The sequence below is a fragment of the Cygnus olor genome, chromosome 17 (assembly GCF_009769625.2).
Source record: "Cygnus olor isolate bCygOlo1 chromosome 17, bCygOlo1.pri.v2, whole genome shotgun sequence".
Classification (NCBI taxonomy): domain Eukaryota; kingdom Metazoa; phylum Chordata; class Aves; order Anseriformes; family Anatidae; genus Cygnus; species Cygnus olor.
Window position 1 is genome coordinate 13687911 of NC_049185.1, and position 19676 is coordinate 13707586.

The window sequence follows — 19676 nt, forward strand, 5'->3', positions numbered from 1 at the left end:
TGTGGGGCTTTCCCCATGCACAGCAGCCACCGAGCACCCAGGACCAGCTAACGGGCAGCGGTTTTGGGGCTGTAGCCAGCAGTGAGCAGCTCCGTGCCACGGCCACGCTGCGGCTCTTCATCTCCTTCTGCCGTCGGTGCTCTGCTTGCCGCTGGAGTTTCCATGCTCGTGGGTGACGACGGCTCAGCACAGGGAAGTTTTCCCTCCCAGCCTCTCCAAATCCTGCAGGAAACTCACGGCAAATTGCATTTTAGAAATGGATCGCATCAAAGGTGTCTCGAAATAAGCGGCCCCGTGCAGGGACGCAGGCAGCAGCGGTGCCGCAGGGCAGGAGCCGGGGCGGGGACAGCGCTGGGGCCACCGCTGCCGGGACCGTCCCTCGTGCTCCCGGGGGACTGGGGAGACCAGCTCTGCTAAGCCTGCACGAACAGAAATATCTGCAGCCGGGTGCCTTTGGGGACCTCGCTTTAAATAGCACCGAAACCCTCCCGGCCTCATGGAGGCACCGCTTGCCTCCACGCTGACGTCTTCCCTATTAATTATGGACCTTAAAAACGACTGGCGTGAGTGAATTCATCCCCATTCTTCTGTCCAGGCAATTTCGTAGCAAAACAACAAGCACGCCACCCCATTGCTGTATCACCGGCTTTTAGTGCCCAGCCCCAGCTCCCCCGGCACCCAGCGCCACCCGCTTTGCCAAAATCCTGCTGCCGTACCCCTGCGTCGAGCCCATTTCAAACATTTCCTCTGGGCGAGTGGATCTCAGGTGAGCTGCGCCTGAGCTGTGTTTCTGATGGAAGGAGGTCAGAGCTGAGCAATTCAGATCATCCCCATCCCCACCAGGCTGTGCTGGAGGGGCCGGCAGTTTAATTGGTGCTAATTTAATTAGGCTCGCCTCTGCTTTATGTCCCGTGACACGGAGACACAATGAAATTATAAATTGTGATAATTTTACACCAAAAGATTATTAATATTCCGGCACTCGCTAGCAACAGAAAACAAAATGATCAGGCGGGAGCTGCCTCTCATTTGGGTGGATTTCAGAGATTTATGGGCTCCTGGAGCTGCTGGCATGGAAGAGGTTTCCACCCTGTGAGCTGCAGGAGTGGGACGAGGGGGACGGGGGGACAGGGGCAGCCCCCGGGGGCTGGGATCCAGCGGTGGGGGCAGCCCTGGCCTCAGCCTTTCTCACGTCGTTCCTTAATCTCCAGCTCCCTCGGAAACCGCCCGACCACGCTCGCGCAATAAAAGAAGAGAAGGAAATTTAATAAGATTTCAAATTGCCTGCTCCCGAATTCAAATTGCTCCATATATTACGCTCCTGAGAACCCCCGCGCTTCCTATTCTCCTCCAGCGCTTTGAGAAAAAAATAATAATAATAAAAAAAAGCTGGTGAAGCTGGAGAGAGTGGGGCTGCCAGCTGCTGGCCCCAGCTGCGCGGGGAGACCTCGTCCTACCGCACCCCTGCACTGAATTTGCCCCAACCCTTTTAATTCTCGCTAATTATCAGTGAGCTCTGGCCTACGAAGAGGTGCATTTAGAGCTGGATTTTTCTCCTTTTGGCCCTTTGAGGGTTTCACGTTGGGCTTTCTGATTGTTTGCTGATTTAAAAAAATGTGTGCACAGCTTTTGGGGGTGTATGGAAATAGTTGGGGCGGGCAGGTAACGCTCAGAGCCAGGGCTGGTGCCACCCAGACCTGTCCCGGTGGAGGCTTTGCCACAACACCTCACCCCAGCTACCATCAGGCTGGCAACTCTCAGCTCACTGCGGTCTCCAAACCTTAATTAATCCAGCCCCGAGCTCCCCGGGCGCAGATGCAGGGGGAAATTGGAGGCTTGCCCCCCCAGCAGGAGTGGTGCTGAGGGGCCGGGGCAGAGCAGGGCACCCCGGGAATCCCCCCCTCGGGGACGTGGAGGGCTCGCGCCCAGCGCGCTCGTTTGGGGAAGTTTCAGAAGCAGCCCTTTAAATGAGTCGCTTGTCAATTAAACGTCCGATTTTGCCGGGCAAATTAAAACCCGTGCTCTTGTTTAATTAATAGGGCAGCTTTGTATTTGACAAATTAGGGACACTCTTGATGAGCTAATTTGTTAATTAATGGCAGCCTTGAGGCTCTTGTTTCATTAGACGTTGGCGCAGCCTTTAATGTGCGGAGCTGCTCAGGACCCCCCTCTCCTGCATGCCCAGGGGGTGCCTCCTGCCTGTCCCTGGCTGTGTCTGGACCCCACTGGGCTCAAACTGTGCCCAAAACAGTCCCAGCACCACCGCTCGCCTTCCTCACACCCCGATTTACCCCCAGCTGCTCAGCACCAGTTTATTTCTCCTTCCCCCTCTTCCAGGAGGATTTAAGGCTGCTGTCAGGGCAGAACGTGACATGTCCGAGGTGCTGCCCACCATGGGAAGAGGTGACCCTGGGGGCGTCCTCGTGGTGCCAGTGCCTGTGTCCTGCTCCCAGTTTGGACCAGTAAGACGGTGTGCTGCTGGGTGAACATCACTGGCCTGGAAAGGGTGCTCCAAGCACAGCCACGGCAAGGGAAGCACCGAGCCGCGACCCAAACCAACGTGGTGGGACCAAAACCTCACCGCCAGCAGGACCAGCAACACCAGTAAGAGCCCCGGCAGGACACGTGGGGAAACCCATGGTGTGCCGCCAGCTAGGTACCTCGCTACGGCTGCTCTTTATACAGCACGGCCCTGCAAATTGCACTTTACATTAACAAAAAAGGAGCCTGATTTAGCGAGACTGCAGGATGTACCATTTTCCCCCAAACCTGATTAACAGAGAGCCCGAAGGAGCAGCTCCCTTTTTTATTTTTAGATGTCGGTGCCTGCTGCACCAGCCATCACGTTATCAAGTAAGTATGGGAAGCCAGGCGGCTGCCAGCAGAGAGGCACCCAGAGCCGCTGTTATCTTTGGTTTTAATGGGCTGTCAGTTCTGGGATGTATTTGCTTTCAGCCTTTCAGAGGAACACTAGCTTCTCTTTATGCTGCACAAGTTTGCCAAGTTTCCAGCTTTCACAAACTTCTTTTGCTGTATCAGGCCCGCGGTAACCAGAGAGCACCTCGAGGGAGGGCACAGCCTGTTCGGGCGGAGAAAGCAAGGATAAAAAATCAAAAAATCACATTAAATGGCAACCGCCTGTTACAGTTTCCACTAATATTTGGCAAAAAAAAATAACGTCCAAGTTCAAGCCAACCCTGCTCGCATGCCTTTTGGTGGTTTGCTCTCTGTTACTCAGCCAACGCTTGCTTCTGCGTGCTGGCTAGCTCCTGTGGTCAACAAGGAAGGGAAAGCTGGAGCTCGAGCTGGGCAGAAGCACGTTCCCAGAGCTCTTCTCAGCCACACGCTAATTGTGGTTGGAAGGGACCTTGGGGACCTACTCGCCCCAGCTCAACGCAGGGCCAAAGCGTGCCGGATCTGCCCTGCAAGCCCCCCCCAGAAGCTCAACCCCAGGGAACGTTGGCTCCTGGTGGGGCCGGGGCAGGGAAGCCCCCTGGGGGCTCTCTGGGCTCCGTGAAGCCCCCGTGGTGCTTATTCCCCCCCGGTGCCATCCCACGCAGCACGGTGAGCACCTCGAATCCACGCAAGTCACCGCTCGACCGCCTCTAATAGGGTCGCGTGTTTGGGCACGGAGCGCCGCCGGTTGTTTTTCCCCTCTATTTTCTAACATTCCAGCCTCAGATCAATAAATTAATTCAAAATCATCTAACGAGCACTCAGCCTGTAATTTATTTTTCATAAGTGTTAATCCAATTCCTTCCGAACGTTGTGCCTTTGGGACCCTCACAAATTAGGAAGCCATTCAAGACGCTTCCCCGGCATTACTTAGGCAGAAAACAACATCAGGCTGAAAATAATAATAATGCTGAGCTCTTGCTAAAGATGGTTTTCAGAGCCCCCAAACATGCTTCATTTTATTTGATCCTCTGCCTTCTCCATTTACTGATGCGCCCGGGGGCCCGTCCCCAAGCAGCTCACTTCAGCCTTTAATAACCGCTATAAAACGAGTCCTGCCAAAAGCCCCGATCTGATGCGGCTTTTATTGTGAGCCAGGATAATACTTATCGGGGGAACAACTCCTGCATTAGCTGTCGCAGGACCATAAAGCACACGCCGGCTTCAATCTAGGGCTTGCGAAGGCTTCTAATTCCTGCTCGCATTGTTGTGGCTCTCGCTTAGGTTTGGAAAGCCAAGCAGACTGCAGGAAACACGAAGGGCCGATTCCAGGCTATTTTAAGCTGAAAAACAAGAAATAGCACAGCTTCTCCGAGGTCTCCAGGAGCCAAGAGCTGCCCAACCTCAGGGCCTCGTTGGGAAAATCAAAACTGGAATGGGAAGGGAGCTTCTGCTGGGTGAGGAGCTAAATCCCTCCCGGCCAGCCAGCCCCACGGCCACGGGAGGACTCCTGAGCCCCCCTCGAGCCCCCTGCACCGTGCTGGTGGCCGTGTGAGCTCAGCACCTCTGCCCTGCGCCAGCTCTGGCCATGCAAACACCAGGAGGGCGCTCAGCTAAGAGCTGAGGGAGCTGAAGCAGAATCGGTGCCATCCTGCCTCCTCGCTGGAGCTGATGCCCGCGATGCGCCTCGCCTTCTGCTTGCTAACGCGGCGTGCTCGGTCTACAAAAGGAAAAAAAAAAACAACAAACCTGCAGTAATATTTACAAGGTGATCAGGCACAGGACTGACTTGAACTTTGCTGGAATAGCGGAAAAAAGCCAGTTGGGCTGGGAGGGCTTTTCCTGATTTTTCATGGAAATTACAATTGCAACAGGCTGCTGCTGGGCACGCAGGGGGGCTGGGGCCGTCCCTGGGGCTCTCAGAGCCCTGCTTGTGCCCACCCTGAGCCCCCACCCGATCTCCCACCCCGATCTATCTCCCACCATGAGCCCCCACCCCAACCTCTCGCATCCAAGCTGCCAGTACTGGTTCTATGCCCATTAACGATGCCGGCGAGCGCCCTCCGGGCTTGGGGAGGTTGGCACCGCTGTGCCAGGAGGGACTGCAAATAAAGGCAGCTGCTGCAGAGGGAATTTAGGGAGCACAATCTAATTCCCCAGGCCCCGAGCCCGAGTCCCTGCCCGCCATTAGCAAGCTCACTGGAACCGCTCAGCTTATCTCTAATTCTATAAAATGACTGCTGGGAGAGGCAGGGCGAGCAGCATCTTCTTTCCCCACAAAAGAAAGGGATTTGAATTTCTGTGCCAAGGGATTAGGGAAAAATTAAAGCTATGCTTGAAAGAAAGGAAGCACAATTGCCTTTTATTTATATTTAGCAGCACTCCTTGTACAAACCCCAGCCAAAATGCAATTTACAACAACACAACCAATTTTACAGTACATAACGCCGTGCGCCACGGCGGGTGGAAACGCGGCAAGGAACCTGCTCCTTGCCCGCGCTGCTCCAAGCACCACGCCTTGGGTGCCACGAGGGGTGCTGGGGCTCGGCAGGATGTGTCCCTCCGTCCACAGCGTGGGGAGGTCTTTCCCTCCCCGCTGGGCTGATTTATGGTGTGCCGGGCGGAGGGAGCGCTCCATGCCAGCAGATCGCTGGCCCCGCCATCACCCTGGTTATCCATCAGCCAGCAGCTCGCTGCTCCCCTGTCACTCCGGAGTTATAGAGCTACCCAGCCAAGTCGCGGGGAAATAATTGTTTGTTTGCTGCTCGGCCCTCAGAAATCCAAGGAGGAAAATGAGATTTTGCTTGCTTGCTTTAGAACACGGGGTTTTTCTTCCTTGCTGTGCTGATTTCCACGTCCCCACGCCTCCCGTTTGGCAGCTGCGAGCAGTGTTGCAGCGGGCAGCCCTCGGCCAGGGGCTCCACACCAGGAGGGCTTTGATGAGCCCAAGGGGGAAATTTCAGCCCCACTGCGGACCAAAAGCGAGCGATGCTGCCCACGGAGATGCAGATTTGCAAAGCCTCACGGCTTCAAACCTGGATTTAAATAGCGCCTGGACGAGAAGCACACTCCAGACAAATGGAGATGTTCCGCTGGATACGTTTAATCTCATTAACCCAGGAGCTGTTTGTGTGCTGCTGTTCAATCATCGCAGAGCGGGGAACCCACACCCAGGAGCAGTCAGAGGCAGGAGCCAGCGGGGAAGCTGCATTCAGGCACAGCTGAGATCAACCTGTCTGCTTTTACCTCCCCCCGAGCAGCAAAAATGCTGCAAAATAAATTACCCTTAGCAAATTAGTGTTTCTTTGTAACGACGCGAGGAGCTCTCAGGAGTGCCAGGTCCTGGGGCAGGCGATGCTCGGTGCTGTCCCAAAAAGGGATCTGCACAGCCTGGGCTAGGGGGGTGGCTGGGGCTTGTGGTGCCGGGCTGGAGCTCACAGTGGCCCCACGCAGAACAAAATGAGATCCGAGGGGCTCTCCCGCAGAAGACGGCTGCTCTGACATCCTCCTCCCCTCCTGGAGGAGACCAGATGCGAAGACAGCAGAAGGGGCTGGGAAAGGGGTTTGATTTCGGAGAAGGGGAAGGCAGCAAGTGCAGGGCTGGCTCCAAGAAAGCAGGATTTACAGCCTGCTGCTGAAGCCTTCCGCACCCGTACCGCGTCTCTGCCCAAGCCTTTTTAATTGAATTGATTTCTTGAGACGAGCAGCTGCCCAAGCCAGGAGACGTATTTATGGCTGGGTCTTGCAGGTGGCAGCTCTAGTAAAGGCCAGCGAGGAGGAGGAGTGTGGGATCCCACCGGAGCCTTGCAGGGATGAAGGCACAGCCCACCGCTGCTACAACTCGCTCTTCTTCCCCAGACACGACTTAGCACCCTCTGTGCCCCCCCAGGCCCTTGCCAACAGCACCTTCCAGCACCCCAGGTCCAAGGATGAGCCTGCCCAGCACTACGGGGCCTTCAGATCCTCTCTTGGCTACGGTCGGTGGCAGGAGAGCCTCTGGGAGCCGCAGCAGCGCTGTGTGAGCTGCAGGCCCGCTGCTCTTCATGCCCCCGCCTGATTCCTTATCCAGTCTCTGCATGGCTTGCCACTTTAAAGAAAAAAAAAAAAATTTAAAAAGCCAACCCCAATCTCTGTCCCAGATGGTCTGGAGGAAAACTCACATCATCTGCCAGCAGCCAGAAAGCTAGGATTTTGCTTTCTCAGTCCTGAATTTCAAGCTCGGAAAGGTCAGACCTCCCATGGAGGCAACTGCAGCGCGCTCTACGCTTTTCTCATCGCTAGGCTCACAAGGTCTGAGATTCCAGCGCGTTGCACGGAGCCAAGGCTGCCACGCTTGTTGGATCCACTCCTGGCTGCTGGCTCCTGCCGCTCTCCAAGCGGAGGCCACGCACGTGGAGGGACGGGGCCATGGCAGCCGGGCATGCAGGGCCAGCAGTTCTCTGCCCTGTCAGACGCCTTCCTTGCTTCTCGAGATGTGAAGCATTTCTCATGTCTCTCCCTGCTGCAGACATCGGAGCACTTCCTTTCCAGCGCTACGTCTGCGTCGGGGATTATCCAAACCACCTGTGCGTTCCCCTGCTACCACCCGCTCTGGGCACGGGCGGCTTCCATCTCAACGCCTTGCACGGGAGGTGAAGAGAGGACCGAAATAAAAAAATGAGTATGAACAATGCAGCACAGTTCTGGAGCTGGCTTTGTGGCCTGAGGACAGAAGGCTCAGAAGCAACCCATGCCGCTGGTGCCATGCTGCTGCTCAGGGCCTGGCACCATGGTGCGCTGCAGGGCCCCAGGGATCCCGGGCTCTGGTGTCAAAGAGCTTGCAAAAGATTGCAAAGATCTGCTCTAATTGCTCATCGTGGTGAAATACGGGGAAAATAAACTTTTAGGAATCAAAGGCTAACGCATGGAGCAGATGTGCCAGCAACGATAAGGCGAAGCAGTGCCTTTAGAAACCAAATTTGTGCTTTGCACAGATTAGACATTAAAATGAACTCGCTTAATTTCATGCCATATGCAAATCTTTGCCAGCTGTCAGCTCTGTAATCACTGGAGACTAGATGTAATAACTAAGCAAGAACAAAAATGCAAAGACTGGGTCCTGCAGAAGCCCCTTTATTAGCAGCTCGTGCTCTGGGAAGCCAGGAGCTTGCCTGGCCCGCGGCTGGCGGTCACGTAACCCAAATGTCAGCAGGAGCCTCAATAAATGTCTGCAAGGAAAGTAACTGAAAAAGATGAGGCTACTACTTACTCCTGACATTCACGGGTTCCCAGACGAGCTACAATTACAGCTTTCTGCGTGATCCGACTCTTACTAATCCGGTGGCTGGGCTGAACGAGTGACCCAGACCTCCGGAGGAGAGGCCAGGCTGTCAGCAGGCACCTCCCTGGCCCACATCCGTCGCTTGGATGTAGGACACGGACATGCCATCAGCCAAGAGCCCACGAAGGCAGAACAAGGAGAAATGTTCCCGTTTCCCTCTGGATAGAAAAGCCCGGAGCGCTGATCCCCACCCAAGCAGAGAGCATCATCCTGCCTTCCTCCCGGCGCCGAGCCCGGAGGAGCCGCACTGAGTCATGGCCCAGCCCCGGACGTTTACTGCGACGCTCGGCCAGCATCAGCTCGACTGGAGCGCTCCCACAGAGCTCCTAGCTCTTGCCTGAAACCATTTGTTGTACCCAGGAGAAATGGCAAGCTTAGAAGTGCTTCCAGAATGGGCAGACCTCTGAGCAAAGCTCCTAGCTGCAAGGAGCTCGGGTGAGCGCTGCGGAGCCTGGAGGAGGCAAAAGGCAGGCAGTGGAGATTTAACATCCCATCTCCCGAGTAATTAAATCCAGCCACATAAAGCGAAATGTTTAACAACTCCCGACTTTTGTAGAGTGCTGGAGGAACCTGATAAAGACGGAGTTATGCTGCTGGTAATAAACCGGAGCTGCTCTCTGCACCATCACTGGCAGGGGGAGAGGAAAGCTGGGGTTTTAATTTGGAAGAATTTCAAAGGACACATTTTACGAAAGCTGCCAAAGGCCATGAACTACACATGCTCTGAGCTGTGCCCCACATGCCGGTGGCACAAAGGAGGCTCCAGCCCTTATCCAGCCTCCGCCAGGGGAGGCAGGAGCCTCCTCGAACACACAGGAGGCTGTGTAATAGTCAAGGATCCCTCCTCGGCATCCCTGCGCCCCGCTGCAGTTGCCACGGAGACCGAGCATCTCTGCAGGCATCTCTAAGGAAAAACGTCCCCTGCTTGCAGCCACCACCTCGTAGCACACAGCCACCCCCAGGCCTGCTGCTCGTGGCTTCTGCCTCTCCCCCGGCCAAGGCTTCCCAGGGTGGGCCTCATCCTGCCCCCAGGGCTCTGGCAGGCAGCAGGAGGTCCTGATCCCCCAGGCTGAAGGATGGGGACAGCTACCTCCGAGGGAGAGCCTCCAGCCAGACGATGCTGCTGGCCTCCTCCTCCGGCTGCCAAAAGCCTCCTCCAACTGAAATAAATAAATAAATAAATAAATAAATAAATGCAAAACAAATGAGAGACCTTATTTCATTTTATTTATTTATTTTGAAGTCAAGTCCAAGAGCCGGGGGGCATCCAAACCTGGAGGAGCACCCCCGAGAAGAGGCTGCCGGCGGCTTCCGCTGCCTCCAGCTACGGCCGATGGTGAAAGCCTCTCCCTGGGCACACGCGGGGCTGCCACCCACCTTGTCCTCCCTGCTGTCACGATAGCAAGGAGAAGTGCCACCTCTGAGCCTAGCAAGCCGCTGCCTTGCCCTCCCAGCCTCTGCGGGGCCTCCTGCTGAGCTCTGACAGCTGTCAGCACCTTCGCAGGGGGGCGAGCTGAGAGCCTCGCACGGGAAAACAGTTCCTTTTGTGATCAGCTCCCACGAAACACCTACCTCTTGCCTGTTTTAGACCTCCTTGTCCTAGATTGCGAGCCCGGGAGGCAGCGAGCATGCCGGAGCCGTGGCTGCTGACTGAGGCGAGTCCCCCAGGAGCAGAGGGCTCCATAGCACGGCTCTCCCCCCTGCTCCACCACGGCGCCTGGAGAGGAGCAGGAGGCTGGTTTCACCCCGTCTGGATATCGGGCAGCCACATGTCAGTGCGCCATGTCCTATGTGGGTTCCTTCACCCCCTGGCACTTTGAGGCTGATGGAGGGAGTGGGAGCAGGAGCCTGCAAGGGTTTTGAAGCTAAATGCCTCTCAAGAAGCATCACCTCTGCGCGTTTTTAGCCAAACACCCCCATCGCTCAGAGAAGTGGGGAAGTAAAGGCGAGATTAGCTGAGATCTCACCCCAGAAGGCCTCGTTATCCCAGGAGGGCTCGGCTGGCTCCTGGGACAACTAAACGGATGGAGCTGGGGATACCTGGCACTTGGCAGGATAAAAGCCCAGAGGGGAGACTGTGGGAGGCAATTTCCCCTCTGTTATTGACATGCAAATCATCCCCGCAGTAGCTCACGGGTTTAATATATTTCCAGATTGCCTGGCGTGGAGTCACATTAGTCAAGTATATGTGGCAGTCAGTCCAAAGTGACTCTTATTATGGAGTCAGCACTTCCACATCAGCTTCAAGGACAGGCTGGAGACGAGCGTGCAGCCACTCGCCTGTGCCTCTGCTCAGCCCCCCCGGGGCAGGGCTCCCACGGATTTTGGGGGCTGCAGGAGCCCCTGGTGAGGGGTGGTGGCAGAAACGGAGTGGGGGGCCCAAGGGACATCCTCAGCCTTGGGAACACGTACGACTGCGGCTTTCCACGCCCACTGACTCCTGCAAACCTGATGTTTCTCACTCAAAGGCGGGGTGGCTACCGTGATCAGGCACCGCCGTGAGAAACAGCACTCTTCTCTCCCACAAAACATGTAGGGTTTTTTTCCGAGATTGCTCAGCTCTGCTCCCAGCGCTCCATGGCTCCCAGGACCAGAGGTTCTCCGTGGGTAGGACACTGAGGGAGGTGTGCCAGGCGCTCGGCCCAGCAGTGCTCAGCTGCTCGGAGAACTGTGCTGACCACAAGTGCAATAACATAAAGCTCTTCCTCCACGCAGCTGGGACTCCTTATTCCCCTCCTCCCCCTAAAATTTCGTTTCTCATTAGAACCAGACGTTCTGCGTGGGCTTGCTTGGGACCGGCCGGTGGAACCAAGCACGCTGCTCTGATGGTAACACAGCTCCACAAGGCTCCGGCCCGGCCTAGCCGAAATAACCCAGCTCAGCTGCAGTATCGCTTTGAAAGTTTCCCTTTTGTCCATTTATTCCCAGTGCTGCAAACCAATCTGTCTGAGAACCTCGTTCCTCGTTATTTGTCAAGAGAGCCAACAAAGCCCTCTGTTTCTGCACCCTCTCGGAGCTTTGTTTTCGGCTGCCTATTCAGTGCTGTGTTTGTGTTCCCTCAGTGCTCACGCTAAGAGCTTTAAATTGTTCACTTAGCTTTGAACCCCCTCGCTCAGTGTCTTTAGTTGCAGCTAGAAGTAATCAGACAATGCAATCTTGCTCTTGCTTTTTGCTTACCCTTCCATCTTCTCTTTAATTAAAAATCCCTTTGGTCTTTGCACTGCTCGCTAGCACTTGGATCCGGGATATGGTTTCCATTTGCCTTGCAAGCGCTGCAGCTGAGAATGTCAAAACCGTTTTTCACAAACAACCTTGCTTTGACCCGGGTGACAGCTTTACCACCAGGCATTTGATCTCTTACTTGCCCATCTGTTCATTGATTAAAATCCCACACTCCGATATGCAGCTCTGCCTCCGCAGCCAGCGGCTTCTCCCCACAGCACAGCCCTCGAGCAGACAACGCGCCTGTCCCGGGGATGCTCTCGGAGCAGATCATGATGTCCTCAGTGCCTTGGTTTAACCCCACAACCTGGGGGAACCGGCTGCTGGCCAGGCTCTGCCACACTGCCCAGGAGCAGGGGAACCAAGGAGGGAGAAGGGCAGGCCGAGGGGGAACGAGACCCCGGCAGCCATGGCCCTTGGGCACGCCACAGCCGCATGCTCCCGGCTGGAAAAGAAGGCCTCCATCACACAAGCTTTCTCCTTTTAATGTGTTGCCCACACCAGTACTGCTGCCTGTCACCTGAAGGCACTGGGGAGGCGCAGGGACAGCAGGGATCAGCAGCATGGTCCCCACAGACACAGTGCTGAGCGCTTCAGGGACATGAGATCCGTGCCGTCAGCAGCAGTGCCACCAGCGACAGATCCCCCAAACCTCCCCAAAGCACAGCACGGCAATTTTACCCCAGGGTGAGCAGTGCCAAAAGGAAGCCAGAGCCTTACTCAGCCTTAAAAATATCTTTTGCGTGATCACTGCCTCTAAAAGCTGAAGGTATCGCAATCCAGGAGAGAGGCTGCAATGCTGGGAGGCTTCTGCTGAGCAGCGAAATGAGTCGCTGCCACCTACCGGCTCCAGGGATCCCTCTGCTTCCATGTTCACCCAATTCGGCCTCAAAGTTTTAGTAACAACCGGCCACTTATGTGGCTTCTCCTGTGACACAAGGACATCCCAGCGCCCCTCTGCAATGCATAACCCATGGCACCTTCGGAAGAGGCCCAGGGTGCCAGCCAAACCCACCTGGCAGCTGCCAGCCTGCCCCAGGGCCCCAGCTCCATCCTTTCAAAGCCCTTACTCTTTCCTACAATCTACTTTGGGATCTCCCTTTGCTCTCCCTGACAAAATCATACATAATTGCAATGCACGATGTGCTGGAACAGCAGCCCTCAAGCTGGCCCAGATTGGTGCGGCGGAGATGCCCAGCAGCCACAAAGAAGGAGCGCTCCCAGCTGCCGAAAGCCGGGACGAGGTGCCAGGCATTTTTTGTCTATCAGGGTCGTTCTCCCCTGATATATCAGGTTTAATCGGTTGTCAGATTCTAAACGGGCTTTGCACCATTTTGAGAAGGAAAGTACCTCATCACTCTGTAATTCTGAAGTTAGGCTTCATTGGCACTGAAGAAAACACACACTTCTGTTGCAGCTTCCTCTCGGAGGGCAGGTGTATTTGCTCATCCTTCAAATGCTAATTATCCCCCAAACTTATCCTCCAGCGTTAATGGGCTTTGTCAGGCTCCAAATGGCTGGAGGACATGGTAACTGTGCTGCAGGAATCGCCTTGGGCTCTATTTGCTGCTGAGTGGTCTCAGAGCCGAGGTGCTGTCAGTGTCTTTTTAGGGATGCTGGTTGAACCAAGTTCATCAAGCTGCTTTTGTCAATCCTGGTAACATCAATAAATGTCTGAAAGAGCTCTGGCACTGAGAGAGTGGTTTCTACCTTCCCCACCGCTGAAAATAAGCAAGAAAAGGAAGACTCTCTGGCCACCTTCGTGTAACACAGCAGCAGCTTCTGTTCCGAGTTGTTTGCTCGGCACAGGAGCAGCACGAAGCTAACGTGGACCAGGCTGCTGTGCCCCATCCTGTGCTCTTACTTCAGCACCAGCAGCATGTTCCTTGGCTGCTGGGAACTAAGGCGGCATGCCTTCACCCCTGGAAGTCACCGAGCAAACAGAAGCCACAGACAGAGGCATCAGGGACAGCGTAGTTGTACTGTCCCCAGTAGGGTTTGTTAATTAGTGTTGTGAAAAATGTCCAGTTCCTACTGTTCCAGTGTTTAATATCCCTCAGCCACTCTTACAATTATTCTCCCTTTGTACCAGTTACAGCCACCCCTGCTCTCTTCTTTTCCATAAAAAAACAGGACTTGCTTCAAGCTCTCCTCCCAAACTGTGTTTTGTGGCTCTCCTGGCCCTGTGGCTATTTCCTACACTTCCTCCTGCCCAGCTCCGTGCCCACGGCTGGACCCAGCTCTCCTGCAGCACCAAGCACCACACCGACCTTACGCCGCACTCACCCACAGCCCCGAGCAAGGTTTGCTCCTGGCACTGCAGCATTAACACATGCTCAGTTCCCGAGTGCTTATAGCCCCAGATACCACCCTGCACGATTTGTCACCCTCCCGCAATTCCTTTATATTTATTTTAGGCCCAGTATCATCTTCTTCTGTGCACGTCACGCAGGGGAGCGCCAAAACCTCCCGACTCCTGAAAGCTGTATTTACTGTAACCTTTTTTTTTTTTTTTTTTTTTTTCTAAAATCAACCACACAGAGAAAAAACAGCTTAAATTGCCACAGTTTATTTATGATGACATGTCGTGTGAGTATCTGGGGAAAAAAACACCATCTGTTGTCCTGCTAGGGACTGAAATCAGGGTGAGTTCCCTGCAGCCCCCTGGGACGTCCCCTTTTCCTTCAGCTTTTGGCCAACCTCCCTCCGCTTCTGCCCATTTGTGCAGAGGAGCCGTGCAGCCCTGTGTTCCCTACAGGACCCCCAAGACCCCCCCAGGACCCCCCCCAGGACCCCCCAGGACTCCCCCAGGATCTCCCCAGGAGCCCCCCAGGACCCCCAGGACCCCCCAGGACTCCTCCAGAATCTCCCCAGGATCCCCCCAGGATCTTCCCAGGATCTTCCCAGGACCCCCCAGGACACCCCCGGGACCCCCCCCCCAGGGCCCCAGGCGCGGCGCAGCCTCCACAGGCCCAGGCCTAGGCCCAGGCCGCAGCCGTCGCCTAGCAACAGAGAGCGGCCTCGTCAGGCCCGCCCCCTCCCAAACCTCCCTTCTCATTGGGTACTCCTCCCAAGATTGACGTTCCCCCTGACCAATTGCCGCCCTCCACGAGCCTCTCCCGTGCCGGCGGGCGCGGCGCTACCCGGAACCCACCGCAGGAAGCGGAGCGCGGAGAAGGGGCGGGACACACCCCAGCGAGCACCAATAGGGAGGGAGAACCGGCGCTGCTCAACCAATGACAGAGCTGAAACCGAGGGGGGGCGGGGCTTGGGGGGCGGGCTGCCGCCGGGTACGCGCGGACGCCGCAGGGTCCTAGCGCCCGCCTCCTCCCCCCCCCCCCCGCCCCGGGATGTGCCGGGCCGCGGCCCGGCGGCGGGCGGCCCCGTTGGGCCCGGCGGGGCGGGCGGCGCTGCTGGCGGCGCTGCTGGGCGGCCTGGCCGTGCTGGCCGCGCTGCCCTTCGTGCGGCGGGGCTGCTCCGGCCTCAGCGTGGCCCCCCGGGGGCTGAGGCTGCTGCCGCTCAGGGCCGAGGCGTCCCCCGGTAAGCGCGGCCCGCTGGGGGCCGGTACGGGCGGGGTGCAGCCGCGGGGAGGGGGGGGGGGGCTGGGGGTACACTGAGGTACCTGGGCTGTCAGCAGCTGGGGATTTGGGGGAAAGCGTTGGGTATTTCAGTGAGACACCTCCGCTATCAGCAGCTGGGGATTTGGGGGAAGATGTTGGGTATTTCACTGAGACACCTCCACTATCAGCAGGTTGGGATTTGGGGGAAGATTTTGGGTATTTTACTGAGACACCTCCGCTATCAGCAGGTTGGGATTTGGGGGAAGATGTTGGGTATTTCACTGAGACACCTCCGCTATCAGCAGGTTGGGATTTGGGGGAAGATGTTGGGTATTTCACTGAGACACCTCCGCTATCAGCAGGTTGGGATTTGGGGGAAGATGTTGGGTATTTCACTGAGACACCTCCACTATCAGCAGGTTGGGATTTGGGGGAAGATGTTGGGTATTTCACTGAGACACCTCCGCTATCAGCAGGTTGGGATTTGGGGGAAGATGTTGGGTATTTCACTGAGACACCTCCGCTATCAGCAGGTTGGGATTTGGGGGAAGATGTTGGGTATTTCACTGAGACACCTCCGCTATCAGCAGGTTGGGATTTGGGGGAAGATGTTGGGTGTTCCGCGGAAACACCGGTACTATCAACAGTTTGGGATTGTGGGGAAGAGGCTGGGTGTTCCACTGAAACGCCTCTGCCGCTGGGAGCTTGGGATTTGGGGGAGAGGTTGGGTATTTCACTGAGACACTGGTGCTATCAGCAGCTCAGGGATTTTTGGGGAACGCGTTTGGTATTTCACTGAAACGCCTGTGCTGTCAGCGCCTTGGGATCTGGGGGGAAGAGGTTGGGTATTTCACTGAGACACCCGTGCCATCAGCAGCTCGGGATTTGGGGGAAAATATTGGGTGTGCCACTGAAACACCGGTGCTATCAGCAGCTTGGGATTTCGGGGAAGACGTTGGGTGTTGCACTGAAACGCCCGTGCCATTAGCAGCTGTAACGTGGGCTCTGCTTACAGCGAGGGAAGTGGCACGATCACCAGCAGAACGTATCCGCAGCTCTGTGCCCTCCCACACGGCACAGCCCGGTCACCACAGCGAGCTCTGCCAGGACGACGGCCCGGTCTGTGTGGGCAGCCTGGTCACAGGCCCTGCCTCGCCACCCGTCCTGCCAGGAACGGCTCCGCGGCCGCGCTCGGCCTCTAAACGTGGCCTAAAGCTCTCGTGTCTGTGGCCGGAACGCACGTTCTCTGCTGCGCTTCCTGCAGACCGGCTTTATTTAATTTTTGTATCAGCAAACACTGGTAGTCTCCAGGCTTTCGGCTTAACTCCCTGCCCTGTTATCTAACCGCTCCCCCTGTTGTGTTTCAGAAGTGAAGTTGGAAGCCAAAGCGGCTTTGAAGCAAGCCCTGGAAATGAAGCGCCAAGGAAAGCGAGAGAAAGCTCACAAACTCTTTGTATACGCCCTCAAAATGGACCCCGATTACGTGGACGCCCTGAATGAATTTGGTATCTTTTCTGAAGAGGAAAAAGACATTCTTCGAGCCGACTACCTGTACTCCAAAGCACTCACCATTTCCCCCTGCGACGAGAAGGCTTTGATCAACAGGGACCGGACGCTGCCTTTAGTAGAAGAAATAGACCAGAGGTATTTCAGCATTATTGACAGCAAGGTTAAAAAAGTGATGGCGATCCCGAAAGGCAACTCCGCCCTGCGCCGGGTGATGGAGGAGTCCTACTACCACCACATCTACCACACCGTTGCTATCGAAGGGAACACTCTGACGCTGTCGGAGATACGACACATCATCGAGACCAGGTACGCCGTTCCTGGGAAAAGCTTGGTGGAGCAGAACGAGGTGATCGGCATGCACGCGGCTTTGAAATACGTGAACACCACGCTGGTGTCGCGGATAGGCTCCGTGACCATCAGCGACATCCTGGAGATCCACCGCAGGGTGCTGGGCTACGCCGACCCCGTGGAGGCAGGGCGGTTCAGGACTACGCAGGTGTTCGTAGGGCACCACATACCGCCCCATCCCCAGGACGTGGGGAAGCAGATGCAGGAGTTCGTGCAGTGGATGAACTCCGAGGACGCCATGGGTCTGCACCCCGTGGAATTTGCCGCCTTAGCCCACTACAAGCTGGTTTACATCCATCCCTTTGTGGATGGCAACGGGAGGACCTCCCGGCTGCTGATGAACCTCATCCTGATGCAGGCGGGCTACCCCCCCATCACCATCCGCAAGGAGCAGCGGGCGGAGTATTACCACGTCCTGGAAGTCGCCAACGAGGGCGACGTGAGGCCTTTCATACGCTTCATCGCTCAGTGTACCGAGACCACGCTGGACATGCTGATCATCGCCACCACGGAATACTCCGTGGGCTTACCCGAAGCGGACGGCAGCACTGCGGGATGCAAACAAACCATCCCTGTCAAGACTTGAGTGCTGTGGGCACACAGGAGCCAGGGAACGTGGGGGAGAACAGAAAGCCGTGCCGCCCAGTATTCTTGCTGGGAAGGAACTTGACAGGAGGTGTCGCTCTTTAGCATTTCATTTATTTAAAGTCTCTTCTGTTTGATTAAATTAATATAATTTATTTATGTACGTTATGCCAAGCTGAAATGTGAACTGTTGATGTTGACCGTATGCTATAACCTGTGTGCTACAGTAAGAAGGTGGGGAGAGGTATCACGGGCTCAACAAACTGAAGTAGAAATAATTTATTTCTCCTTAAAATTAAGCTTTGAGGAGCTGCTTCCATCACAGCCCTTCACCTAATCACTCAACAGCCCTGCCTTACCTGGGCGAGGAGCTGCTAGGCCAGCCAAAGCCTTAACTGAGTTGCTGCTCTCACGTTACCCCTTCCCCGTTGTTCAAAAAACCACCGCCAAACCCTTGCAGTAATAGCACACTCCCAGCAATGCCAGTCAGATTCTCCCCTTCACTCCTACAGTTTTGTCCTCCTCTTGCTTCAGCCAGAACAGCTGAGGAAGGAGGCTTGCTGCAGTTCAGCGACGGCGTTTCTGCCCTCCTCTTTCCGTTCCCAGCAGCACTTGGCATATTAATTTCAGTTGCCTTTCCTAGGGTGAGATGCGTGCGACAAGCGGCAAGTGTTTCGTCTGTGATTACAGAGCAGGTGAGTGGAAAGAGACAAGAAACGCCGACTTACTTCACTGAGCTGCGAGGTGCTTTTGCTGTGCTTTCAAGAGAAGTACTAGTTCGTGCCCGGAGGCCCTGCCTCAGATCCCACGTCACCAAGCAGGTTCCCTGGGAAACTGCAGCTGTCTTCGTGTGTTTCCGTTCAGGGTTTGGGAAGAGCTTGCTCCTGCAAAGCTGCGGGCAGAAAAGGTTGTTACGCAGAACCAGAAGGCTGCCTTTATCAGTTGTGCCATTTTGGTAAGAATTCATTTAGCACCTTTGCCAAGAGCTTGAGTTTCCTTAATCTACACGAAGGGCTTCTCACTATAGCTTTATTAATTACCAGGTCGTGTTATTGCTGTGATAAATGTGTAAAGAATCACAAAGCCTCTTCATACTGCGGTGGCAGTATTTTGTACCCGGAATTGCCATCCAGTTCAAAGTGTACCTTATCTTCTGCAGCTTAACAGACAGGAGGAGCTGCCTACACCCTGCTGCCAGTTGCACAGCAGCCAAATTCCCTGTGTCTTAGATCCCAACACCTCCAAGTTCAGAAAACGTGGATCAGAAAACGTGGAAGCAATCCCGATGAGTACTGTAAAGCTTAATCCCTTTGCAAAACAGTATGGGTTGTTGTACTGTCCCAGGCCCATTTATATTTCATCCCTCTAACTCTCTCTTACCTGCAACGTAGTTACGATGTTTTATACGAAAAACAGACAATAGAACAAGATTGGGAGGTACCTATGTGGTGTAGCACCTGCCTGTGCTTATGTACTGATTACTGCTGCCAGGAAAAGCAAACAGTAAGGGAGGAAGGTTGTTCTGTTTATACAAAACACGCTTATTTTTGTAGCGCAAGGTGAGTATAAAGATATTCTGCACTTTAGAGCTCTGGAAAAAAAAATGTTATTTTAGTAACAGATTAATAAAGTATTTTAATATTAAAGTCTGGTTGGACTAGGCTGTTGTCACAACGCTCCGCTGCTGGCAGCAAAATAAGCAGCGCTCACAGCTCAGTTCCTGGAGTGGCAAGTTACAGGAGCTGTTAGTTACAGGAGCTGTTAGGCAGCGCCCATCCTGGCTCCCTCAGCAGCATGCGGATGCACTGCGGGACTGGAGGACTCCGAAGCAGCAAGTCCAGCCCTAACAGCCAAAAAAAAAAACCTTAATTCATCACTCATACATTGTGCCTGCCTGATGTCAGGGCGAGGTAAACATCCCTCCCCACCCCCTAATTAAAGCTTCTTCATCTTAAAATGGCATTAGAGTGACTAAGCAGATGGAGCTACGCTGTTGTTGCATCATTACAGTGCTGAAGGGTTAGCCCACACTTGTTGCAGAGCGGATGCAAGCTGTATTGTGCACAGGCTCCACAACGGGAATTTGGGCCCTTGCTATATTACCCCCAAAGCCCCTGATTTCAAAGCTATGAAGCAGACAAAGTAAAGCTGAAGTAGAGCCAAGTCAAAGGAGCACAGAAGGTAAGCACTGAAAATAGTGTTTATTTGCAGCAGTGCTTGTGTTGTACAAGTGAACT

At 55.0% G+C, this 19676-nt stretch overlaps 1 protein-coding gene across 1 annotated transcript; it reads left to right on the forward strand.

Moving 5' to 3' along the window:
- Positions 1 to 14787: 14787 nt before the first annotated feature.
- Positions 14788 to 18846, forward strand: FICD (FIC domain protein adenylyltransferase). Its single transcript, XM_040577582.1, has 2 exons — positions 14788 to 14977; positions 16365 to 18846. The coding sequence occupies exons 1-2, from the start codon at positions 14788 to 14790 to the stop codon at positions 17438 to 17440; spliced, it is 1266 nt and encodes a 421-aa protein (XP_040433516.1). The 3' UTR covers positions 17441 to 18846.
- The last annotated feature ends 830 nt before the right edge of the window (positions 18847 to 19676 follow it).

What these genes read in the sequence shown, in the direction of transcription:
- FICD (XM_040577582.1), top strand. Translation starts at nt 14,788, where the DNA reads ATGTGCCGGGCCGCGGCCCGGCGGCGGGCGGCCCCGTTGGGCCCGGCG. An exon ending in CAGGGCCGAGGCGTCCCCCG is followed by an intron (nt 14,978 to 16,364) that starts GTAAGCGCGGCC and finishes GTTGTGTTTCAG; the next exon opens with AAGTGAAGTTGGAAGCCAAA.